This window comes from Artemia franciscana, chromosome 13, assembly GCF_032884065.1.
Source record: "Artemia franciscana chromosome 13, ASM3288406v1, whole genome shotgun sequence".
NCBI classification, from domain to species: Eukaryota; Metazoa; Arthropoda; class Branchiopoda; order Anostraca; family Artemiidae; genus Artemia; species Artemia franciscana.
In genome coordinates, this window is record NC_088875.1 from 16,494,810 (window position 1) to 16,522,454 (window position 27,645).

Here is a 27,645-nt window from a genome sequence, read left to right on the forward strand (position 1 = left end):
CAACTATTTATTCTACGGCCTTTATGATTCAGGGGTCATTCTTAAGGAATTGGGACAAAATTTAAACTTTAGTGTAAAGAGTGAGGTATTGACAAGGGGTGAACCGCTTCATATACGTAGTAAAAACATATGAATATAGAAGTTCGTTACAAAAGTTAATTCGGAAGTTACGTATATTTTTACTAATAAAAACGTTCGTAAAAAGCTAAAAGTTCTAGTTGTCTTTTTAAATAACCAAAAAACTGGAGGGTAACTAGGCCTATTCCCCTGCTTCCTTTTTCTCAAAATTGTCCGATAAAAACTATGAGAAAGCCATTTAACCATAAAAATAAATTAATATGAAAATTAAGTTTTGATTTTTCATGTGCGGTGAGCCAAAATCCCAGGAGTGATTGTATCGAACAAAAACAAGTTTTTTTAACTGAACGTAAGGAGCGAGACTAAAACTTAAAACGAACAGAAATTACTCCGTATATGAAAGGGACTGTTCCCTCCTGAACGCCCTGCTCTTTACGGTTAATTATTTTACTGTTTAAAAAGTAGAGTTGAGAGAAAGAGTCAAACTTTTGCGTAACTATTTAAGTTTTTGAAAAAAGTGAGCCGAGTAGAATTTTAATAACATATTTGCAAAGGCCTTACACAATTATTTTGTTTATTTTCATAATAAAACACACACTTAGATGGTAAGTTGCCCTTAAAAATTACAAAATTAAAGCGTAATTAATGCAAAAACTAAAATTTTTAGTAACAACTAGGTCAAACTTTGAAGATTCGCCACTTTACTGTAAAGCTAGATTTACCAACCATCCAGGTATTTCTGAACCTGGACAAACTTGACGTACAGAAACGACACAACGCATTACATGTATGATTTCACTACAGTAAATGTTGATTGAAGTTTTTTTCTCTGACTCCGTGAGCTCTGAGGATTGTTGAAGCAGTTGGAAAGGAATCTTAACTTTGTTACTTGTGAAAAATTAGCTCTGCTTTATACAGAACAGCATTTATTTTCTTGCAGTTACAATTGAATTCCCACTTTTGTTTCTTTTATCTTTTTTAAAGAGAACACTATCAATAACAAAAGACTTGGAGATTGGTAAATGATCCAACACCAATTTGCTAAGGTCAACATGGATTGAGCCATTTGCATTCACGCCGTCCGAACAGAGCATGAAATCAAGCAAACTCGACGCTACGGAGTTATGGATATACGTATACAAAAGGTAATTTGGGACAAGATAAAGATTGGACAGAGCAGAAAAAAGTATTTGAGATATTGAGTGATCTGGCACTGAGAGGTCACAGTTCACATCCCCTGCGAGGACAATGCGATGAAATGCATAGGCACACTGCTGTAACGATTTAGCAAGCTTTAATGTTGTATGGAAGGACTTTTCTTAGGAAGCCAAGTTCTTATAATCAGTTCTATCAGATTTGCAGCTTTTATACCAAGGAAACACTTGTTCTCGACAAATACTGATGCCGAAAGGTGAGAACTGATTAGTACTGCCAGTCTGCCGGAAGGTCTTCCTCTGCCCGAATTGTTAGCTGGCACTGCAAGAAGGCGAGTTTTGTCTTTGAATTTTAACGATGAAAGCGAGTCGGCTGAAAGGAAATGTTCTTGTAGACACAAAACGGTTTTGCAAGACATAAAGCTTTCAATCAGTGGGAGTTAATTGACTACACCACCATTCAGATTCTACAAAGAAATTCTTAGCTCAGAGTTGATCATGGCTTCATCACGAGCTTTCTGGCTACGGGGCACTTAACACGGTTGCACAGATGGTGTGTATGCTGACACAGAGCACTCATCAGTGAATATGGGTTTATCTTCATTGTTTGAATCCTTGCCACTACAACAGGAACACCGAATAGAGGGTTTACAGTCCTTAGCAGCATGACTATACTCTTGGCACTGAAAAAGCCGCATCGGCAAATACCTTTAACGATACATATTCAGAAGCACTCATAGCCCATAGTTTTATGCTTGTTCATTGTTACTCGTAAATCTTCCTTACTTTCAAAGCCAAGCTTGTGTGAGCGACTTTGTCAAATTCTCTCGGATTTTATGCAATTCTTAATCATTGAACATAGATTGTACGGCGAGACCTCATCGGGAACATATCTCATAATATGACAATGAGCGGGGTCTTCATCTGAGCATCAGTGTCAGTAGCACTGTTTAGCGCTTCAGCAAGACACTTCGATGCATCTTTATTATCAAGCATCATGCGCCACTCTTTGCTAAGAGGCCTCAGTTTCACTATATGGGTGCAGAAATAACCACCGAGGACCTCAAGATGCTCCTTACATCTGACGGGCTTCTTGAGTGCTTTCGGAGGTTGTTTGAGAATCACAGAGGAAGAAGGTTTTGCTGAATCCGGAAGGTATGTTGCATTTACACCTGCAGTCAGACTAGCCTAGTTTTGTGACAATCTGATGAAGCTTAAATGGTCGTTAAGATCGTCTTCGATAAAATGAAGCTCATTGAACTGGCGAGTCAATGTAGCTTTAACCTCCCCTTTGAGTATGTGTTCCTCGTCAGGCTCATAAATTACAAACTTGGGGGGAACTACTTTCTTCTCGTCACAAGTCTGGATGACTCTTATGAGATCAGCAAATATATCCTGGGGCTTCACACGATCTGTAGAACGAGTACACATAGCGGCCAACTGCCATAATTCATCCTTTGCCTTAGTCAGCATATTAGGTTTCAAATACTGTTCTGCCTTCACCAGTATTTCATCAAACTCTTTACCAGCTTTGATTGGTTGGAAGACGAAGCTCCAAACGGGGTTATAAGCCAATCTAGGCTTCACACTGCTCATTTTCCTTTCGAAATGAAATGGCCTCTGGCGCAGTAAGCAAAACTAGTGGGCAATCTGATTCAGGTGCAAAATTACAGAATGTAGTCCAATCAGAGTAACCGGAGGTGGAGCAAATAGTAATCAGAGAATACGTAGATAACTTAGAAGACAGCAGTGTCTTTCCATGACGAAAATATAACGGTTCAAAATAGGGATGTAACCTTTGAATTGACAATGAAACAAATATAAAATTTTTAACCGAATATTTCAGACACATATAGTGTCCATCATCAGCAGTTTTACTACTGATGATAAACACTGCATATTTCTCTGAAATATTCAGTTAAAAATTTTATATTTGTTTCATTGTCGATTCAAAGGTTGCATCCCAATATTGAATGCTTATAATATCAGAGAATACAAAAACTTCGTAAGAAGTTACGTTTAAGGCTTGATCATGGTCTAAATAAAAGATCTGATACCTCCCACATAATGAATGTAGAGGAATAACCATTTGAGAAAATTCCCTATTAACCTTTCAGTATCTTTTTTAATTAAAGGGTGTCCATGTACGTGCTATTGCAACAAAGTATCTAGGAAAAACTTAGATATATACTGTATTTCAACAGTTTCATGAAACAAAACTTTACTGACCCATAACGCTGCAATAAGTACCTATTTAACAAGAAATTTTGTTCTATATTGCCATACTCAGCAAAAAGCAGTTTGTGAATAAATAAGATTTTCTGGTACTCATATAAGCAAAGCCAAATGTTGTATCTGATTAAAGCTCTTTGCTTGTAATATTAACAAGACAAATGACTTATCTAACATATAATAGGATCAATGACTCCTCAATTGCGTTCTGTGGCCTCAAAAGTGAATTTCGCAAAAAGGCAGCCTTTGGTAATAAATTGTTTCATGAAACCTTAGACAACCTTAGATAGACCTACGTTTTCTTCCATAATTCTCGATTATTTCTAAGCATGGTTTGAATTTTTCTGTTCAGAAATTAGTGTAAATTTGCGAAGAAGAAAACCCAGCTTCTTTCACATGAAAATAAAAAGCGGCACTAAACCTTGAAACTACTCTTTAAGCTAAAAATGAAGAAGCATTAAAACTTAAAACAAACAAAGCTTATTCCGTATTGTGATTGAGCAGTCTTTATAGAAGAACTGCGACAAAAGTCAAACTTGAGCACGAAGAGCGAAAAAGGGAGAAGAGCGGAAAAGTTTATGTTTGAAAGAGGGAGGCAAAGGAATTTTTCTGAAGCCTCCGACAGAACAGTATATGCTACGTTTATTTATACCTGTCCATAAAGAGAGATCCTTCCTCGCCCAATACGAAAATCCTTCCTTTATCAACAAAGCCAGACGGCCTCGCTTCATGGCCTATCGTTCTTTTCTTTCACTAACATATCATAGAAACCGGTGATTACACCAAAAAAATTATCGTTTTACGACACAAACGTCTCACATAGTCCTATTACTAACGGTGTTTCTTACATTTCACTTAATATGTTACAGAGGGTAGGGTGCGCAGTCCTAAGGCCTTGGCAATTCCAGAATGCAAAAAAATATCCTCTTTGACCGACCATTTCTTCAGCGACTGAATATCCACAAAATTACTAGCTTTCATTGCTTGCGTATTATTTCTTTCACTTGAATTATCATTTGATATAAGGGTGGATAATAATTGGTGAACAGACAGCCAATTACTTTTCAAATCTGAAAGCCTACTGGTCATACTATTCATGATAACACTCTAGGACACCCAATACTGAGATTTCTTTGATATGTCAATAACGAAACAAACAAAAGCATTTTTGACACGAAATTAACGGAACAAAATAGGCGATCCCAAATGAACGAAAGAACTGAGGATTAACTCAACGTGTCAGTACTGATCACTTATCAGATCATTTAGTGACCTAATTTTCAAGATGGCTAAACTGTTTTTTCAGTTTGGCTAGTACACGGCCGCCATCAGTCCACACATTCCTATATCCCAATTTGTCACGTGCCAGGTTCAGCAGTTGCTTGCGTGTTGGTGTTAAATACTCGGATATAAATGCTTTCGATCGGGGCAGCTTCTATATGCTCATGAACATGTGCTTTGTATCATCAGATGAATAAAAAGTGACAAGGATAGGCGGGAAAGCATTCTTCGCTGAACTAGCTCGAGTACGTAAGCGTTCAGTTGACTTGATGTTGCTATCAAGCACACAGACCTCCATCTTAGTATTTAGCTTTCTGTTCATCTTAGTATGGGTTTAAGTTCAGTTTTCGACAAAATCTTGAAATCCATAACTTTTCTAGGATAGGTTCATTTTAATAGGAAACTCCCTTATTCAAACAATTGAAGTAGACCAATTTTTACAGGCAAGAATGGTTAATTTTTACATTACTGTCTGTGGGAGCCACACGATAATGCATTCTACTTAACATCAATGAACGACAGGATGACTGACGAAGTCAGTCATTCAGAAAACGTTCTTTCAGCAACGCTCTCTTTTGCAAGTTTTAGCCAATGCTTGTCCTAATGACGTCCGTATCGGATGAAGCCCCCACAAGGATACAGGTCATTCTTAAATGTCTGCATTCTCAAATTTTGCGTGATTTTTTTCTTTCGTCAATCAATCTCCGTTCCGTTCCTAGGTTTGAAGGGGGGTCAAAGTCGAGGACATTGCAGGATACGGTTCCAGCTGGTCGTTGAAGTGTGTTCTATGAATCTCAATCAACGTTGTTTGATGATTGCCTAGTACAGCACCAAGTACAGCATCTTCGAACCTTAGCATTTGGGTTCAAAACCATTGACTCGTAACATGCGCCAGATGCAGCTATGGTCGAATGCTTCCAGAGAACGTGTTGCTTCGACCTTTAAAGGCTAGGAACAAAATTTTGCACTGAGGTAATGATCAATGTTTACAAAAACTGGAAATTTGGTGATATTCGTCGATTCCACAGTTGGACCTAACTATGAAAAACCATCTGGAAACTATGTGAACAAATTAAGAGATTAATGAAAAAATCTCGTTCTTTCTGTCGATGATGTTCCCATTAAAGGTTGTCGCCGTACCCAAAGCAAAGGGGTGTACTTTCCACTTTTGTAATTTTAGAATAGTTTCTAAGATTTTCAAAAACTGTTTTTGGAATTTGATGGGGGGTTTTTTAACACCTACCCAACTGCATGCTGATTTTAAGACATATAACTATGTAATTACTATATATCTTAGCCTAACCATATTTTAGTGAGGAAAAACATGTTCTATTTGGAGTTCTATATGGAAAGAACTTGAAATAATACATTAAATGGTGTAGCCTATTGACTTACCATGTAGATAAGCAGCCTAATGGAAAAACTACAGGTGAAAATTTTCAGAAAATCATTTTGTTCAGATATATGAATGATATAACTGCAGATTAAAGTGCTTAGCTGCGTACTCAGGCTTCGTTGAGCTGGAGAAACTTAAAAACTGTTGCCCCTTTTCTGGCTCATCTCCCTTACTTGCCATAAACCCAACATGCCACTACGAATGCCATCGGACAAAGACCAATTAAATAGATATAGAGTTAATCTTTCGCCTTTTACTAAAGTTTACCGTGAGGATGAGCACTTGATGAGTATTAGAAAATTTTTTAATGCCGAAAGTCAAAGTAGCCTCCACTTTTGTTGTACCGTTCGAATATTCCAATTTACTTATCCTTAGTGTTTCACGAGACACAAATGACATGAGGAAAGGCCAGAGCTATAGAAATTGCTAGAGTTGACTTGAGCATTTATAAATAAATCCCAGTAAATACTTTACTAGTTTAAAAATAAATCCTAGTAAATACTAGGCCGCCACCTGGATCCATACCATTCTTAGTGGATCTTCTCGATAAGCAGCTTGAGAAAATTTTAGGAGCTTGATACGAGTGTTTGTACGGAATTTTTCCAGCTTTTCTTGTTCTATTATTTATTTCCTACTATTAATATATGCACAGGGGTCATCGCCTCATCATCTAAGCTTCTAATATTTCTTATAAATCTCATCGCTAGTGTCACTTTGTTTATTGTGTTTTTTTTCTTTCTTTTTTCTAGTTTTTCTCGATGAAATATATTTTTTTTTACTTTATTTTTAAAATAGACTAAATATTCAAGAACAAATTTTAAATGTATAAATGAAAGAAATTGCTGATTGATGAAAACGAGCTAAAAAGATCGTTATGCCCAATTCGTTTTACCCTTTTCGCTTATGTTTATATTCGATCGATCCTGTCATAAAACAAGTTTAAGATCTATGTTTTACATTTATTATTTTTGACTTTTTAGTTTTCTCTAAAGCTATCTTCAGTCTTCACTAAGACAAAAATTTGTCTTACGATTCGAACCTAAATTTCCACAGGCAAATGTTTTTACCACTTCGCTACCAAGTCTTGTATAATATTGCGTTTGTTTTATACTTTTTGCTGTGCTCAATCACCCATTTACGTTGTTTTATGTATGCAAGGTGGGGAGTATACCAGAGGGGGGAATTTTGATATTGTATTATTGCGTTGCCACCGAGAGTGCATATACTGATAAAACATGTAAGTAATTGAACATTCTGAAAAGATAGAAAAGTGGCTCAATTTTTTTTTAATTCATACGAGAAACAAACAAAAAGGCGACAAAAAAGGTAAGGAAAAGTCGGTGAGTTAGGGATAACGATTTAAAATTCTGCAGCTATGTCTAAAAACGAAAAGCAAATTTGACAATAAACAAAATGATTTTTTTTCACCTGTATATATGTTTTCGTTTTTTTCGTCTCTCAACATATTCAAAAAAGAAATGAAATCAATCTCAAGGCGGGAATACTGGTTTTTAATGAAAATTTGGGCTCAAGGAATAATTATAATGGCACCAGCTAATAAAGAAATGTTCTCTTTTCTAACTTATTTTTATATAGACCGAAGGAAGTTTTTTATTTCGAGTAAGACAATTTCTACTTTAGATATCTTTACTCCCAAACCCTGGAATTCTTTAGTACGGACATTTTTCACTATATTCTATGGGGTTGGTAAATTAGCAGTTTTCCACTCCCACCCCACAAAACAAAATATTATAGATTGTCAGTTTCAGTTTTTTTTCAAAGAGCCTTAAAATTTAATTTAAAACAAAGCGTGGCAATTGCCAATGATCTTTAGATTATCTGTGCTTAGTACTGTCTTATCTGCCACGAGAAAATTAAGAAATTTCAACAGAGGTGGTTCTAAAGGCGGCATGTTATATGAACCTCAATTTTGAAGGAGAGCGGAAACGGCAAAAACTTTCTCAGTTCTTTTTAAATTTTGGTTGCTTATTGCATTCGCTTTCAGGTCAGAATTTAGCTGTTAAAAGAAGAGGATATTTTTAGACATACAAGATATGTCAAGCCTAATATCCAAAAATTTAATTTCTAACTACCAAAAAGGACATTGGGCACCAACACATTTGGCATTGGTTCTTGGTCACCAAATAAAATAGGAGAAAACAGATTAACCTAATCAATTGACTCCAATCAGCTTGAATGGATGAAGTATATATGTTTTCCGAATTGTTGTCAGCACATTTTAAATTACCACTGCTGATCTTAGTTTGAACCTCCCCCCCCCCCTTCTGCTCCAAAATATTTGCCTGGCAGTTTAAAACATAACAAATACGCACATAGACAGATCTTAGTGCGTCTTTTAAGAGCAGTTGCTTAATTAATTCTCTTTTGTTAATTTTTGATCATTTGTCGATTGCAAAATATTTTTTTTAATAAATTTGAATGCATGATAAAAGGTTCAAATCAACCAATTATTCGTAAGCAGACCACCAACATGTTTAATAAGCCTAACCAAATAAATCTATTAGTCTAAGTGTATTATAATCTGTAACTACTTTTTAAAATCAGGTCACAAATTACCATTCCTAATAAAGTGTGCATGCAAGCACAAAAATAAATTATCACTAGAAAAATTTATTGTCAGTGTCAATAACAGCTGTTCATAATGGGACTAAAAGGCGGCAACTCTTTTATCTCTATTCTTCTGCCTGGCTATAGAAAGGCTCTTGAAATTAGCCATATTCATTGCGTGCTAAAAAAAAATATATAAAAAAATTAATATAGTTAGAACATGAAAATATCACTAAATATATGTGTTTAAAAAGCTTCATAGCCGACTGCTAAGAGAGAAAAAATAGGCAAACCAAAATCATTATTTTTTCTTCGTTTAGCCGGGTTTTTTTTCGGTGAAAAGCAAGGAAATTATCATGTTTAGGTACTTGCGAGGAAATTTTCTAGAGAACTTTCACTTTTTATTTCGATTTAGTTGTTTGTTTGAATTCAATTTATTCGTTTAAATTCATGTCTACAGAACGGCCGTTCAATTTGTCTCTGTTCAATATGTCGTGTTTACAGAGAAAAATCAGATTGTCTACAGAGAAAAATCAGAGAACAGTACTTTGTTCTCGGCGTGTCAGTCGAAGTTAATTGGACCGAGCTCTGTGGGTGGCGCATGTCTTGTCGGTCGGCATAGTGGGGGGGGGGATGATCTTAAATAGGATGAAGGAAATGGGCGGTAAAAGGCTTTCGTAGTAAAAGTCATCCCCGGTTTTCTCTCGCAGGAGTTTCTCACTGGATCGAGGTGTGTTTTCTAAGAGAGATCTGTTGAGAATTAGATACCAAGGAGACGAGGCATATTAACTCTCTTTATAGCTTCATTCATATAGATGAAGTTGGGGTGTATGTGTGGCACTTTCGATCGGGAGATCAGCAGCTCCTTTGTTTTCGACGCATTGACATTGATGCATCTGACCAATTTTTGACTTTCAAAAGATCCGTGTGTAGGGCTATGGAGGCTTGGCTCTTCGTGTTTTGGGACGGCTACGTGTCTTTTCATTTTGGTTTTGTATGCCCATTTATAAAAAAGATTAATAATGTCTTCCCGGGCTTTCCCCTCATCCCTGATTCCGACTCAACAGACCTCGACAATGTGGCTCTACTTGAAGTCCTTCTCAGAAGGTGCAAAACACGTTACTCAGAGTAGCTGCAACCACCCATCCCTCGTAGTTTGAAAATTATCTCCTATACCTCTCACTCTCAACCACAGAAAAGTAGAGGTCTAAGATAAATTCAAATATCCTAGATCTATTATAGACATAAATGGCAGTTGTAGCGGGGAAATTCGTTTCCACATAGCTGCCACTTCTATTTTTTTTTGCTCAAGTTCAAAGAACCCTGTGGACAAGGAAGTAAATTCATATCAAAACATAGTCTTGCATATATGAAGCCCTTCTGTATTTCTGTACGGTTATGAGACCTAGTCTCTAAAAGTAACAGAGGTATATGATTTCAATGCCTGAGGTAAATACTTCATTTATAATTGCGAGACCGACAGTCAAACAACTCCATCCATCAACGTTGTGAGACGAAACATTGCTTCGGAACAACGCTGTACCCCTGTCATCTGCTCTGATTTGACCCTGTCTGTCAAAGGCGAAATAAAACCATGACTTTATGCTGAAACACACTTTCAGGATGATAAAGTGTCGGGGCAGACAAGTCAATACATGGATGAGTAATGTCAAGACGGACGTTGAGCCAATCGGAGATTTCCGTCGTCAAGGCTGTTGTCACCGATTTCAACAATCTGCACCGTCCTCTCGCCAGGGTAAGCTGCACCCAGCTTATATTCTCTTTCGGCACGCCGTGATAAATCGTGTTTTAAGTTTGGTTTCGGTATTTTGCCCAGTCCATGGCTTCATGAAATTCAACCCACTATCTACCTTAGCACCAACAGTTCCCGCGAAAGTAGCTAAACAGGTACCTAAAATTAAGTCAGCAACAACGCGACATATGCGTTATGGCAATAGTTTTGCTCCCTCATTTGTCAAGGTTTTTAATGCTACACTCACTCGTCAATAATTGTACCTATAAGTTTGTTCTAGTTTATTATTCTTTTTATTCGTTGTTGATTTTAAGTTTTTTTAATTTGAACTTTTTTTATTTACCTATATTTTATTACTAAGTTGGATATTTAAATGCTTTAAGATATAGTTTGATTCTGTGATATTTCGAGTTTGCATGTAAATTTGTATGACGATGGCTATGGCTGTGATAATTACATGCAATCGTTTAAGTATCCAATTTCAAGTACAAGTAAATAAGAGTTAAAACTATTATTTCACAATGGGGACATGTGTTACTTCATCATTAAATTTGCTTTAATTTCAAATATCAAAAAGTATTGATATTCAAAATTTCAACAGATGCCGTTGTAACAAACTAGTATGAAAAAATTAGTTCATCAATTTTTATCCCTTTATTTGACAGCATAATTGGCAGAAGATGTTTTAATTATTCGTACTTGTAAATGCTTAGCTTTTTAAAAGTCAGAGACAAACAGTAGAGCTAAGCTGTTGATTTTGAATTAAAATCGATTAGTTGTGGCCATGGCTAATTGTACTTGGCTAATTGGCTAATAATGGTTAATTGCACTTGCACGTATGACAAAACTCGAGAGATTACTTAAACACTATTCATACTCAAACAAGAGTTTCAAACACTAGTTGCAGTAATCACAAAACTCATCACAAGATGAATTCCAAGTTTACTATTTCTAGTTAATGGTAACTGGATCAAAATTAAGTGGACATGAAATTGCTAGTGCTTACCAATATTGTTAAGTCTAAATCTAAGTTCTGGAAGAGGCCAAATTTTGCTTTGCCAGCCATATCAAAGAGGAGGGGTAACTTACAAGAGTGGAAACTACCACTAGTGTCGGCAAAAAACATCAACACCATCTAGCCTTTGGCAAATTGTCGCTTTTTCAAGCTTTGTAATAATTTTTCCGTCAAGAACTGAGATCAGACGCTCATTACTAAACTAATTTTATAAACTACGTAAATTAAATTAATTTTTCTCATTATTGCACTAAAAAAACGCAATGTTGCCAAACGTTAGATTGCATTGAAGGCTGTTTTTGTCGACACTAGCGCAAGTTCCCGCTCTTGTAAATTACCCATACTCTTTGAGCCAGATTTCATCTTCACCTAATAAAATGTCGCATTCAGTGGCGAACATTCAATTTCTTTCTATATTTCAGATGAGACTTATAAATTAATTTCTATGGCTAGAAAAATTGCTTTTAAAATAGATAAATAATCTTCCGGAAACGTACTACTGATATTTTTTTTCTAGTAATACTAAGATGTATTCGCCAAATGATATAGTTGCCTTTTTTTATTATGAAAGTTCTCTATGAAGACTTCAAAGAATTTCGTTTTCCACACGACAAAACAGCTGGATTTCATATAACAACGTCACTTGATTGTTTCTGCTCGACAAAACTTACCAGCTTCTGTCAGAAGTGACCTTAATAAGCCTAAAATTTATTTCAAATTCAATTTTTATTAATTTTACAGGTTTATTCTTCATTCATAACGTATTATAGACCAATCTTTATATTGAAATAATCTGTATTACATTTAATTATATCTATTTAATAATTCATGTAACATAAAAACAGAAGTCTAGAAAGTATTCTAAAATTGACCTACTCTTTCGCTTTTCGATACTTTGGTCGTAACACCACCCACTAACATTGGCGGTCCAAGGTCAAATATATCTCTAAGAAAATCATTTTCGGCTAAATGTAAATTCATACCGGATCCAAGAACCTAAAAAGAAATTCTATATAGTTTCTCCCAGTACCATTAAATTATATTATTTTAGAAGAAAACTAAATAAAGTAGGCTTAAAATAGGCTTCCAGAGTAGGCTTAAAGTAAATGCTTTTAGTCTGACTTCAATGTGGAGTCTTAAAAATTAAGCTTCTACAAAAAAAAGAAAAAAAGCCTAACATAAAATATTTATTTCAGAAAATAACTAATCTTTTTATTTTTAAATTAGCAATCGCCAAAATAGCTTAACGTTAGTTTAATAAAGTTCGAACTTTTGAATGAAACGATTAATCTCATATCAATATTTAATTATATTTTTTCGTTTGATTCCTCACTCGAAAAATTGCATCTGGGAAACAAGAGAAATTATTATTTCGCCAATCTCTGGCCAAAGAGTATAGGTAGCTTATAAGAGAGGAAGTGACGGTGAAATTCAATTTTTCCGTTCAGCACTAGATGGTGCTGATTGTTGCTTTTTTCCTCCCACAAACTTGAATTTGCTCTCATCAGTTACCACTCCTATTCGACCGTAACTTCGCGTAGTTTAAGGCCTGTTTACGTTGTCCCAGTTGCTATTAATAACTTTCTGCAATCTCATAGAAATACAATTGTTAACTAACAAAAAACTGCTACAAACAACCCAGGAAAATGGATTAGTTATGCTGGGGACATATGAGTATGAACTTCAAGTTTAAACTAGTATATTAACAGTATTTCAAACTTCAAAACAAGTGCAAGGTTCCTCAAAAGGTCAAACAAACCTATACAGCTATATCTTAAAGGAAGATATTTGCTTTTTTTCAAAACTTTAAATTTCGTAACCGAAATTCCAAAACAATTTTCTCCCATTATGTTTCCAATTGGTAGAGAATTTAACAAATAACTATAGAAGCGATTTACAAAGAGAACCCACAACTCACACCAAAACTAAAATGGAATAGGATCGCAAAGTAAGATATAAAGGAATGCTTTAAAGGGATTTTTCACCAAAACTATAAAAAAAAACTACAAAACTTGTAAAAGAAATATTTAAAACCAAAAATGAAAAGAACCAGCCTATCACACAAAAGGTGAAAAGGTAACGGGACTATATAATCAGACCAAAAGAGAAAAACCAAAGAATATAACAGCACATAAGAGAGAAGACTCGACGAATCTCTGAGGAAAAAATAACAGTCAATACAATGTAGCATTAACAACAAAATCAATCCAAACGTCGTGATAGAAAATTATCTCTTTACGCTAAAATTTGACTTTCTATCCCAGTTCCTTAAGAAATATCCTGACCACACAAAGTTTGATTTAAAAGTTTGATTTGATTAAGAGTACTTAAAGAACGGCTTTGTTCTAGATTAGACTTCCAGTTGAATGATCAAATGAGTTGAATGAACTTCTTTTTATTATTTATTTTGGACGTTTAAACTTTATACCTATCCCTCCCTATAACAAATAGAAGACCAAAATAGAACCAAATCTAGATGCCGAGTAACTTGAACATTCTAGCATTAGAAAGGGGAAAAAAACAACCATCAAAAACCCTGAAAAATCCGTTCAAGTAAAATCATCATCGACCATGTCAAGGGAATGCACGATTGTATACTGACATTTACCTGACAAATGGCGTCGTATTGCTTTTTTCGTGACCAGGAGTCGAGTACTAGAACCTCGGTACCAAATTTTATATGTACATCCGGAGTGTCGCCTTCCTAAAAACAAACAACATAAAACTGAGAATAACAATGAGCTTTCCATAATTTTAATAACATTTCCTTATAAAAAATTCCTTTTGTCTCTCAAAATTTGGCTTCCTAGGCTAAGAAACATGGTAGAAGATTGATGATACTTTAGTTACAAACGAATCTTCACAACATTAAACTGCCGAATTTGTTGTTTTTTGTCAGCTGCATTATAAACACATTATAACATTATTAAAACAGATGGTCTTGACACGTTTATTAAGTGTCATGGTCTTAAAGCAGCAGATTGTCTTAATACCTGCTTCTGTGGTATATTTGCTACAGCAATTTAAATATGTAAGTTGAGTTCAGTAAGTTCAATGAGTATTTCCCAAAAATTCAAATGGAATTAGAAACGAGCATAACAAAGGAAAAAGAAAAGTCACATTACAGAATAAATCAAACGTATTTAAGCATTATATAAATTAGGAAAACTTCTGGCACAGGATGGCTAGCAACGGATTCTTCTTTTATTGTTTTTCAGATAATTCTCGGCAACAAGGTTAACACTTACTGCTTGATCAGACACACCATAAATACTTTTTTTTGTGTTTTTTTTTGCAGTTGGGTACTTATCTGTTATAGCGACCAAACTCAAGTTCTTCATCCATTGACGCACTGTAGAACATGTTTCTTTTCGCTAGTTTCTTTCGGATTAGCGTGAGACAAGACAAAGACAAGAGACAGAATAGATGGGAAAAATATATTTACTTTTTATATTTTATAGAATAGATGGGTATATTTGTTACACCATTCGTTTTCTAGCACTAGAAAACACAAATGCTCACTAGTTTAAACTTAACTTAAAATCAAGGAAATAAAATACGACACAGAATTAATGAGAATAAAAGTCTCAAATGCAAACGACATGTTTTACCCCGTAAAACACTCTTTTTGGATGATCCATCCCCATCCCCCAGACAAAACATAAAAGTTAGAAAGTAAAAATCCATAGTTTTCAAACCTTACATCATCCTTTCCCTGGACAACATTCCTCTGACAACAACCCCACTCCTCTTCCAAGGAAAAAAAAATCACGCTTCTCGTATCTTTTTTTAACGTTACACGATTCTTTTACACAATTTTTCAATAACACAATTTTTTTCCCAGACCTAGAAATCAGTGATTATTTGCAGTTACAGAATATATAGCACTAGTTACAAGGCTTCTAAAAGGAAAAAAACCTATATGTGTTTTATTTTGGATAGCTGAGCTTAAAATTCGTGAATACATTCTTTCAATTCTGCATATATACATACATAAATCTAATTTTGCTCATCAAATAAACTAAATAAAGGGGGTTGCATAATTAGCGATAGAATTAATTGAACAAGTTTCAGTAAATTCCAACCTTAAAAGATTGAGGCCACTCTCGAATTAGTTTGACCCCCTCCCCCTCTTCCCATACTTACTGAGATCAATTTAATATGAAAATCTTTCGAGTAAATACAAAATTTAACATTTGATTCGTTCATGTAATATTGATTTTTTTCAGATCTGCCCTTTTCTTATTACCAAGGAACGGTCTTCTAATAAATAAATAAAGACGTTTCGATCTTTCAAGCATTCCAGGTCAATTGCATTATTGGTCATGCTAATAAATAAAGAGCTTCTATAAACCGGTCATTATTAAACGGAAATGGATACGCCTATATGCATAATGTGCATTAATAATAATATGTAATGCTATTTTTTAAGTCAAGCTCCTAATTTTTAAATCTTAAGCTTTTAAAGTTTAAGACTTAATTTAAAATAATATAAATAAAATTATACTTAAAATAAGTAATTTATAAGCATTTCTTGAATATTAAAGAGCCCCATTTATCACATTTTATGTACTTTCGTTTTAGGTAATTGTTGAGGTGCGCTTCTAAGTTAGATTTAAAGTACAAAATCATTAAATTAAGTAAATTCTATCGATAGGTCAAACCTGTTTTCTCTTATATCATTCAGTTTCGAAACATTTTAAGTTTTCTATTTCTCCAGCCTGTATTATATCATTTATATCCCTTGTATCCCTGCCCATGGAGCCTTTCGAGTGGGAATAAGTGTATTGTAATTCTATTTTAAGGGATTTTCGAACATCCTATTAAATAAACACGTCTACAAACGGGTTCTGATAACAAGGCAATGGGAGGTTTAATCGGTTGATCAGCTTAAACGATTATACGGTTAATTACCTCAACAGCTCTAAGGACATCTTTAAAGCTAGACCTCTGTTGTCTTCTATCTTTTTTTGCTTTAAACTTTTGAGAATCAGTTGCCAACGATTTGAGCATATTGCAGAGTTCTGACTCCAGATCACCAGTATTCTCATCTGAAAAATGAATTCCAAATATCATCAGTACAACTTAACACTTTAGTATATTCACTAAAACCATAGCTAGGTCCAATCCCTGGAAAGCTTAACTGTTGATCCAAAACAGCATACCGATAGGTTAAGAACAGACCCTTCAACTTCCTCTAGATAACTCCCAACTTTTGTCTAACATAAAATGGGACCTGCCGTGAAGACGTATTAATGCTTTGAAGGGTTTTCAGAATGAAAGTCTTCAAGAACGACTTAGTAAATTCGAAATAAATATCAGATGCTTTACATAAGGTCAAGAAAACATAAGGAATGCATAAAAAATTTTGCTAGATTTTTCTGTGAAATGGGGTAAGTTTGGGCGAAAGAACAAACTAAACAAATGAATTTTAGTATTTTGAGGCATAGTGTACTCTCCAGCCTCCTAGACACGAATTGCACCAATACACATTGATCGATTCCGGCAAAAAAAAGTCAAAGTCAAAACTAACTTACAAGGGTTCCAGTTAATTGTGCACACTAAAACAATTCAATTTTTTGCGCATGCGCACAGTGTGGAGAGACAGGTTCGTCTGATCCTCGCCCCCGGATTATTTTGTGGGACATACGCTATTCGGGTCATTTTTTTCAATAATATAAAAATAATCATTAGGTCTTACGTTAGCATGCCGAACACAGTTAAGTTAAAAAAAAATATGGGATTAATTACATTTACTGCACCCTTTCCACAAAAGTGGCCCGTAATTATCATTAGCCCTTATAGATTTCATCATTTGCCAGTTTTCATTTAGCCTTTGAACTATGAGGGCGTAAGCTGGACTATACCTTGCATTTAATAGGATTAAACAAAAAGCAAAACTGTTGAAAGTAAGAAAATTACGATATATTACAAATTTTCTGATAAAAATATTATCACTTACCGACGGTTTGATTGAATACGGACTTTGATTTTTGAATATCATTTAGATTATGGGGAAATAAGTTTTCATGCCCTTTAAAATGGACTTAGCACATTTGTCCGGTTTTGAACTTTCTACAAAGAAAAATTATTAACAAGGCAGATAAGGATGCTATTGTTAAACTAGCAGCGAAATTTTTTGGAAAAGATACGTTTAAAGAGACTATTGAAACCTGTCGTGGTATTTTTAAAGTGGACATTCCTGAGAGGCAACGGGGCTCACATCCGAGTGTGGCTTTTATGGGCAATTTTTACGAATTGTTATCAGACCGAATCTCAACAGATGATCCTGTTCCACGATTTGCGATTATGGACCCGTCAGATGTTCTGGTTTTTCCAAGCGAACCACATGCTATTGTGGCATCAAGATTAAATGACTATTCGAATGTTAAATTTCCTCGCTGAAAAACAAGATTCTGTTAGTACAGATATGCATGAACAAAACCGTTTGTGGCCGTTCCTTTCTAAGCCAAAAAATGCTACAGTTCCTGTCATTTTTAGTAATTTACCTGCTAGTACGCAGTCTTCCAGCCCGGCTAAGCACCGCGAGTTTATTTCAAATTTAGGCTGCTTCGATAAAATCGACCATGTTGGGCAACGGAGATATAGGCTACTGGTGTTTATGAAAGATAATGATTCTGCCCCATCGGCGGTTAAGTGCCCTACCACCTGGTTCACGCATCAGTGCTAAGGTCGTAAATAAGGAATATCTAGGAATTATACGGATTGACAAGAGCTTTGATGAATCAAACTTTACACGACTAGTTAACTCTGTTAACTAGTGCTTCGGAGGTAGTTTAGTCGAGCAGTTGTCCTTAAAATCTCAAATAAGTCTCGATATTGCTCTAAAGCATGGCATCAAAATCGATTATTCACTCTTTCGGATGTCAACTCCACTGAATCGACCCAAGCAGTACTATAAATGCTAAGGATTTGATCACATTGCACATTAATGTATGAATGACCTTAAATGTGGTGAATGTACCAGGCGCCATGTTAATAGCCGCGATAATGTATGTTCAGCCTCCACTGTGAAATGCGCAAATTGTGGTGGGAATCTCAGAAGCAGCACCTTCTCCTGCGCCGTGTTAAAGATTCTTATGCCTGCCGCTTCTTCGAGCACTCAAGCTTGTGGCTGATACCCCCCCCCCCGTCGTTATGAGCCTTCGCACCGAACTTGACTGTGTAAACCTGTATTTTGAGAACATAAATGGAGCAAGAGATGAGTTAATAATAACTTTAAATAATTTTTTAAGCTAAATAACTTTAGCTGAAATACTCAAGTCATTCGAAATAGTGTGTGCAGTAAGTGGCGTTAATAGTAATCAGTTGGAAGTTTCTTGTTAACACGAGTTTTTCATCCATCCTGCGAAAATCACAGGAGGTCGTCCTTCTGGCGGCATTGTGATTGGAGTAAATAAGAGCCTTAAGTGTGTTTTACTTGAAACCAATGACACTTTTGTTGCGGTCGATCTAGGCCATACCGTTATTCTTGCAGTTTATATGCCTACTAATGATAGAAGCGAACAATCTAACGAACGTTTTGATAAAACATGTGCAAGAGTCTCAAAACTTTCTCATAAAATACGAGCGTCTGGTAAAGCCATCTTGCTTTGTGACGATTTTAGCACTGACCTTACTATGCCTAGCTTAACGTGGTCTCAGATCTTGTTATTATCACTTCCGAATTTCCGCCAACGAATAGAAAAAATTATACTTATGTTCATAATTCAGGTAGCTTGGCAAATTTGGACTTATACAATTTCATATCTTGAATCGTTTAAAGTAGCTTGTTAAAGTATCTGACGAAATTTCGATTAGCGGTCATTCTCACCTTGAAGTGTCTGTTGTTTTAAATGTTTTTTTTGCCATATTGGTAGTAGTCCCAAAAGGTTTCAGAAACAGTTTTGGGATAGGATAGACGTAAACTTATATTAATGCTTATTAGATGATATCCTCAGTAGACTCAGAATTCCTTTTCACCTCCAGTCCCAGTCTCAAAAATTTCATTCACTGGAATCAATTCTTTATTATGCTGAAATAGATCATGTTATGGTAGTTGCGGCTTCTGCTGCGGTTCCTGTTATTAGATTGCATAGAAATACACAAAAGAGGGATGGTCTGTTATACCCGGGTTGGGTGAAACAAAACACAGATCAGCTATTGTATCATATTTAGGGTCAGTGTGACCGACCGAGAAATGGCCCCCTTTTCCAAATAGTTAAATCAACAAAAAAGAAATCAATACAGTTAGTAGCAACATGGAAGAAACAACAAGTAAAAGATATATCAACCAAGATTAGGAATTATCTAAACTTATCTAAACTATTATCTAAACTTTTACTTTATAATGAGGTTAATAGATTAACGCAGTCAACAGCTGATTTATCAGACCAAATCCCGCTAGAACGATGGTATGTACACTTTATTTCAGTTTTTTCCTCCAACCCACTATCAATTGGATATAATTTTAAATCTTGAATCTTTAAAAGTCTCTTGTTAAAGCATGAGATGAAATTTCGAATCTCACCTTGAAGTGTCTGTTGTTTTAAATGTTTTTTGCCATATTCGTAGTAGTCCAAAATGGTTTCAGAAACAGCTTTGGGATAGGATAGACGTAAACTTAGGCAATATTTCTAGAAATATTGGAACACCATCATAGTTTTAAAAACAACTATTTGTGTGCGGAGTTAATATTTCAAAAGCGTCTGATAGTATGTTGCATAACCACGCTTTTTTATCGTTGTTGCGTAGTCGAATGAATTCATTTATAGGCCAGTGTTTGACGGCTTGGTAGGGTAATTCATCTGTGAGGATTTTTTTGGGAGGGCGACTTTCAGAACGAATTTCTTTACGTCGTGGAGTAAAACAAGGGTTAGTTCTTAGCCCGTTGATATTTCAAAACGCAATTAGAACAGCCACGCGGTACCTACCCCCATATGTGATTGACGGTATCCACATTAGCCACTTGTCGTGTGCTGATGATATTTTGTTATTTTCGGACAATTTAATATCAATGCAGAATGCAATTCATATATTACACTCACATCTACGGGAGATAGGATTAGTGATTGAACCTACTAAAACAGAATTCCTAGTTGCAAATAATAATAGGGATTCCAGCATCATTCAATAGGGTGGGATCACTGAATGTTTTTGATAATATTCCATTATTTACCCTGGGCTGCCTATTGATCCGTCAATTAAAGCTATACAGTAGTTGGTGTTATCACATGGATTGGGAAAACTTAGGAAAACTTATGGCCTGCTAGTCAGGGTGAAAGGTCGTTTTGATAAACGAACACTTGCTATAATTTATAATTCAATGTTTGCACCTCATGTATTTTTCATTGTTCCATTTTTTAAGTTTTTAAGTAAGAATAATAAAAAGCGTATCTGCGTGTACTTTTTCCAGTTTTGTAAATATTTTCCTGGAATTCCACTATGGTTAAAAAAACGGTATATTATATATGAAAATTTTGAATATTTTATATTACTGTTAAAATAAATCAACAATACGATCGGTTTCTTAGACGGTCTACAGAAAATAGAATAAAATGCCCCCTTAGGTGCCTTATTTAATGAAAAAATAGTTTTCGCCATAGCTGTAATAAAATAGCTATTTATGCGTTATGTTTTATGAGTATTTTTAATGTTATGCACTAATGGGCTATCATAAGCTATTTATTATATATTTGTGAGTCATTATGAGTATTATGAGCTAATTATTTTCGTCCTTTTCGCTAGAAGTATAATTTTATATCTTTCAGTTTTCTTTTCATTTATTTCCTATACTCCTCAGTGTACATCCATGTATGTATAGAGGGCATAAATAAATTATTATTATTATTGTCATAGAGTAAAAGAAAAAATAGACTAGAAGAAAAAAAAAATTACCTCCATTTATTTTTGACTAGATTTTTAAAACTAACGTTATAAGCTAGCTGGGTATATTAAATGGCATTAACTACTTTATTCTTGGTTATAATAAAGACTTCCACTCGCTTTAAAAAACCTGGACTCCTTTCAAATTTTTCGCTATGTCTAATTAAAATTTTAGGTTAAACTATCGAGTGAGGGAAGAGATCACAATTTACAAAGTAAATAAATCAATAAATTGACATTCTGCAACCATGGTATGTAAGATAACATTATTTTTTCAAAAGCTCTTTCACACGATTAGATGGGCCAAATTCGCACTTTCGAGTTAACAAAATAAACAAGAAAGAAGAAACAGGCCAATAAAATAAGTCTGGTCAGAAAAAAAAGAGCTTTTTAAAGAGTCAAAAACAATTAACTCTAGCAAGACTATGCGAGTCATGGCTTACCAGGGTTTCTAATTTCCCCAAAAAATATGTTTTCGGGGAGCTTCGTGTCTGAGAATGAAGAGTGATGGAAGAGGTCATATTTTACAAAGTAAATAAATCAATAAATTAACCGTCTGCAACCATGGTGTGTAAGATAACATAATTTTTTCAAAAACTTCTTTCACAAGATTAGATGGGTCAAATTCACACTTTCGAGTTAGCAAAAAATTAGGAAAAAAAAGAAGAAACAAGCCAATATAATAAGTCTGATCACAAAAAAGACATTTTTAAAGAGACAAAACAATTAACTCTAGCAATATCCTTCCAGTTGCAAGCTATGGCTTACACGGATTTTTAATTTCCCCAAAAAATATGTTTTCGTGGAGCCGCGTGTCTTCAGGAAAAGATGACAAAAACTTTGGGGGTTCGCACGCTTTCTGAATAAAAGAAGGGTTTAGAAAGAATATTGAAGTTAAATTTGCATTTTTATTAAACTGTCTGGAGTTACGATACATATCAAAGAATGAATATCATAAGCATATAAAGCTGTGAGAAAAGATATATGTCGTTAGTAGAAAGTATAAATGCTGCCACCACAGGACAATGTCTGAAATTAGCATTTTAAAGTAACACTGGCACAGTTTTCACAACAGCAGAGAGTGCGAGCAGTTGGGAGGTCCAGCGTTCTTTCTCTGAAGCTTTAACATTAATTAAAGGGTTAACATTAGGTCACCAGCCAGTTATCAAAACAAAATTGGTATCGATATCAGGAGACAGATATCAGGTGGAAATACGGCCTTAAGCCACCATGAATACGATGTGGGGCAACAGTTGGTCTATAAAACAACACAATCAAAAACTTGTCAGTAATTAATCAATTGGATTTGTAGAGACTGAGTGAAAATTGATTCAACAGCTTCCTTCTTTCTGACTCCAACAATTTAATCTGATAACCCCCCTCTCCCATGCTTTAAAACTTATTTTAAATTGTGCATTTATTACCGATGTATTTTTAATCTCGCTAAGTACCCTTAACTATAACAAACATCATATATAAGACGATTAGAAAACGAGGTACCAAAGTAAACGGCCTTTTAAGCTTCCTTCAGGTGAATTAAATAAAAAAAAAAATTAAATGAAAGTAAGGAGCGACATTAAAACTTAAAACGAACAGGAATTACTCCGTATATGAAAGGAGCTTTTCCTTCTCAACGCCCCGCTCTTTACGCTAAAGTTTGACTCTTTCTCTTAACTCTACATTTTAAAACAGTAAAAAAACTTTAGCGTAAAGAGCGGGGCGTTGAGAAGGAAAAACTTGTTTTTTTTTTATTTAATTTCTGAACGTTTTTGAATCAATGCATGTTTTGATTTTGGCTCTCCGCAGAGGAATAATTAAAACGAAATTTGTATATATTTTTTTTTTTTTTTTGGCTATATGGTTTTCTCATAATTTTGATCGAATGATTTTGAGAAAAAAAGAGCCGGGGAGGAAGCCTAGTTGCCCTCCGATTTTCGGTTAATTAAAAAGGCAACTAGAACTTTAAATTTTTTACGAATCTTTTTATAAGTAAAAGATATACGTAACTTATAAATTTGCTTACGTAAAGAACTTTTGTATTCTTATATTTTTACTACATATATGAGGGGGTTTGCCCCCTCGTCAGTACCTCGCTCTTTACACTAAAGCTTAAATTTTGTCCTGATTCATTAAGAATGACCCCTGAATCACAAAAGCCGCAGAATAAATAGTTGAATTTATCAGAAATACTTTAGCGTAAAGAGTGAGGTATTAGGAGGAGGTGAGCCCCTCATATGGGTAAAAATTTCTGTTCGTTTTAAGTTTTAATGCTGCTGCTTACTTCCAGCTGAAAAAAAACTTTTTCATTGTTTTTTTTTTTAAGTAATGCTAGTAAATCCTGCGCTCCCTTTATGGAAAATTTCTTCCCCCATGACAAATTCCTCGATGGAAAGTTCCCCCAGCATATCCCCCTCTTCTCAACCCATGCCTCCAACCAAAAAATCCTCCTGAAAACGCCTGTACACTTCCCAATAACCATTACTATAAGTAAGCACTGGTCAAAGTTTTGAACTTGTAACCCCTCCCACGGGGACTGTGGGGAGTAAGTCGTCCCTAAAGACATAGTTATAAGTTTTTTTCGACTACGCTAAACAAAATGGCTATCTCAGAATTTTGATCCGTTGACTTTTGGAAAATAATTAGCGTGGGAGGGGGCCTAGGTGCCCTCCAATTTTTTGGTCACTTAAAAAGGGCACTAGAACTTTTCATTTCCGTTAGAATGAGCCCTCTTGCAACATTCTAGGACAACTGGGTCGATACGATGACCCCTGGGGAAAAGAAAAACAACAACAAAAAACAAACAAATAAAAACGCATCCGTGATCTGCCTTCTGGCAAAAAATATAAAATTCCACATTTTTGTAGATAGGAACTTGAAACTTCTACAGTAGGGTTCTCTGATACGCTGAATCTGATGGTGTGATTTTCGTTAAGATCCTAGGACTTTTAGGGGGTGTTTCTCCCTATTTTCTAAGAGACCAACAAAGAGCAGCTAATGAGTCTCACAGCCGGATAGCCACAGTCATAGCTAAGGTGGTATAATCTAAGACAAAAAGAGAGATAATGTCCGTAAATTTTCATGGCAATGCTTTGATTTCATTGGCTTACATCTATGATGCAAAGTGAGCCAATAACATAACGTCTTGTTTCTAGAGAGGCAAATATCCCTGTCTTTTTATAACCGAATTAGTTTAGAATCGTGTAAGTGAAATTTCAAGCCAGTAAAAAAACGCTAAATATACTTGATTGGTTCTGCTTTGTGAAAATTTAAACTGGTAAAAATAATAAAACCTTTGAGTCACAAGATTCTTTACAAGAAATTCCTCTGTTTGTGGTATAACTGGAAAAAAACAACAAATAATTACCTTCTGAATTATTAGCAAGAGTAACTTCATCATCAAAATCTCTAGCTCCTTCATATACAAGGGCAATTGCTTCGCCAGCCGTTATTCACAGATCGACATCACCAGATTCTAATAATTTCAACAGCATTGTAATATTCCTGAAAGACAAAAATAAATCAAATATCAGATTATTTGTTCTATAAGTAATTCTCTGGATAAGTGATTTCGCCAAATTTATTTAGATGCAGTAAGCTCTTTTCCACCCAAGGGATAATTTTGTAGGGAGAGGAGATTAGCAGAGGAGAAGTAGATTATTATCTACTTCTTTTGCTTATATTTTGTAACCTTAAAAAAAACATTCATTCTTTTGTTAATTTTGATTACACCTTATTTAGTCAATTTCCTCTAGTAAGTTCGAATTTTGTTATTTTTTTACATGATACTTTACAACATGTTTTAGTATTATGTTTAATTTTTGGGGTTTAGGCTGAAAGTGGTAAAATGAAATATTATGCGCCGTGATGAATGCGGTAATATTGACAGTCTTCTCTTGGTGTTCCAGAGGGTAGTACACAAATAAAGGTCTACTACATAAAATCCGGTCGAGTCCAAGCCAGGGGCCGTCCTACCCGGTTTTTCAGCCACTAGGCACGGTATTTTGGAGACATGGATTGACTAATGCCCTTAATCGTGCTGAGGGGGGGGATTTCCCAGGATAAGTGCCGTCTATGACACAATAAAGATACCCTAAGAGGCAAAGAAAAGGTTCTCTTGCTAGTACCGGTTCTGAGTATCAAGTGCCGCTTGTCGCTGATGGCTGGCGGGTGGTGATTTTCCCTTTTTGAGGGACAAGTGTTACCTGCCCAAGCTGGTCTGATGTTGGCAGATAGGGTTCTCAGGATAAGGAAGACGCCTTGATACTACCAAGGAAAATTCTTCTGCAGAGGGAAAAAACAATACATGCTTTATCTCAAAATACTTCGCCCGGGTGTGCAATAATAAACGACCGACTATTGTTTTCTTTTGAGGAGGAGGGGGTAGAGGTAATGGGCCTTTGTGGATCGAGCTTTGACTCAGTTTTGCAAGTGTGACTTTAATACTAAAAATAATCGTGATCAATGTGTATATAGCCATTATATACATCCTTTCTACGAAAAATGCGGTTTTCTCAATGTAGTTTTAATGATATTTTGGGATAATATGCCTGTTTTTTAGGGAAGAGATTTGCTTTGGAGTAACAGCCAGAAAAAAAAACTTTTATCTGACCTTTTGCTGATGACAAGAAAACTTCTGCGAGGTACAAAACAAAAGGTCAGAGAATTCCTTGAAATAGCAGGCAATAAAGCAGAGCGAGTTGGATTGAATATCAAAACACTGTCAAGATACGTAATGGTGGTTTTAAGAAAACTCTAGCTAAAGAAAACGGTCAGCTAGAATTTGAGGTGCCCAGTATAAAGAGAGGAATAGACATGCCAAACACCACCTTTAGTGGATCTGAATCATTTTAGAGGTTGAAAGAGTACGTTCGTCCCTCAAAATTGCGTCTCCTCGACAGCAATACCAGCTCAGTTTCGTTCTATGCTAGTGAGCGCTGGAAACTCGAAGTACGCACAAAGAACATATCAACAGCGTTCCAAAATATTTGCTCGAGCTGCATATTTAAGTTCAAGTGGTGATGGAATGAGCAATGGAAAGGTCTAGCTTAGAACTGGCAAGTTGCTTATTTCTGAAATGGTAGAGAAGAAAATACGGAATCACGCACAACATTGGCGGTTGGGATTGAACCTCGGCCCTGTATCACCAATCAGCAATCACCCCCAGTGCCACCACAGGCCCAAAATATTCCCAGGATGCTGTCAAAATGATTGCTGCTCTAGTTGATTTTCCCCATTTGATAGTCAAATTGTGCAGCAGTTTGCACACTCTGTAGAAGAATTTATACTACTACTACAACTAACAACTCACCGCGCACCAAGCTGCCCAAAGCCAACACAGCTACGTACGATTCTTCTCAATCCAGATCTATCGAAAGCCTTCCTCTTTACACCCTCCCAAGAAGTTCTAATTTCACTTAAATATTTCCTTACATCATCCCACCCAAACTGAGAACGACTTGCTTTCTGTTTAATCCTAAACGGTTGGTCGAAAAGGATAATCTTCGGCAGTCTGTCATCCTTCATCCGCAGAAAGTCCCCTAGCCATCTCAACCCTTCTCTCATTATAGCCCTCGACAGTGGGATTGAACCAAACTTTTCGTATAGAAGAATTTACAGCTGTTCTCTTATTTCCAACAGATTTATTAAACGTAGCAAAGAAATTCTTCTTTTAAAAAAGTGTTTTAAAGTCTCTGTTTTTGTTGTTATTTTTTTTACTAAAATAAAAAGAAGTTACTAGAAAGTAACCTAGTTTACAAAATATATTGTGTTGCGAGAGCAACACTTTGGTTTTGTTGTGTTTTTTTTCCTAACACCCCGATTTCAGCTTATTCCTAGAAAGTGGTAGCCTCTGCAGTTTTTGCTCAGAGTGTGAACCTTCAGCTGGATTGATGAATATGACTTTGCACTTTGGAAAGCTTCGTAGAACTCTTGCCTGGGGCCAGTGGATGGTTTTTGCTTGTCATTGAGCCAGAGCCTATAGTGTGCGAAGTGAAGTGGAATCTTATGGCCTATGTCAGAGAGAAGTATCTGAAGTTATGCAGTCAAGCTTTGGTTTCATCAAACAATGTTTCTGCTTTCAAGTGGAAAGCTCCGTTCTAGCGGGCAGGCACCAGTTTCAAATTGAAGATGGACTAAAATCTATAAGTGTTGAATATAAGCGGCAGTTACCCGGCCCTACAGTTAATATATCTACTTTGAGTGATAAATAAAATAACTTACAGGAACGAAAAAGTGGCATTTTCCCACGGTCCGAAAGTGCTGCCATCTCTTGTTTCTACCCATT

The 27,645-nt window shown here is 35.5% G+C and overlaps 1 protein-coding gene and 1 pseudogene across 1 annotated transcript; one reads left to right on the top strand and one right to left on the bottom strand.

The window, feature by feature from the left end:
- Positions 1-6,310: 6,310 nt before the first annotated feature.
- Positions 6,311-6,470, top strand: LOC136035126 (U5 spliceosomal RNA; annotated as a pseudogene).
- A 2,079-nt stretch (positions 6,471-8,549) lies between these two features.
- On the bottom strand, positions 8,550-26,924 carry LOC136035043 (interferon-related developmental regulator 1-like). The gene is given in 6 exon segments (XM_065716642.1): positions 8,550-8,890; positions 12,354-12,473; positions 14,086-14,181; positions 16,392-16,528; positions 24,727-24,863; positions 26,671-26,924. Coding segments are annotated over 6 exon segments (825 nt in total). The 3' UTR covers positions 8,550-8,809.
- Positions 26,925-27,645: the final 721 nt, after the last annotated feature.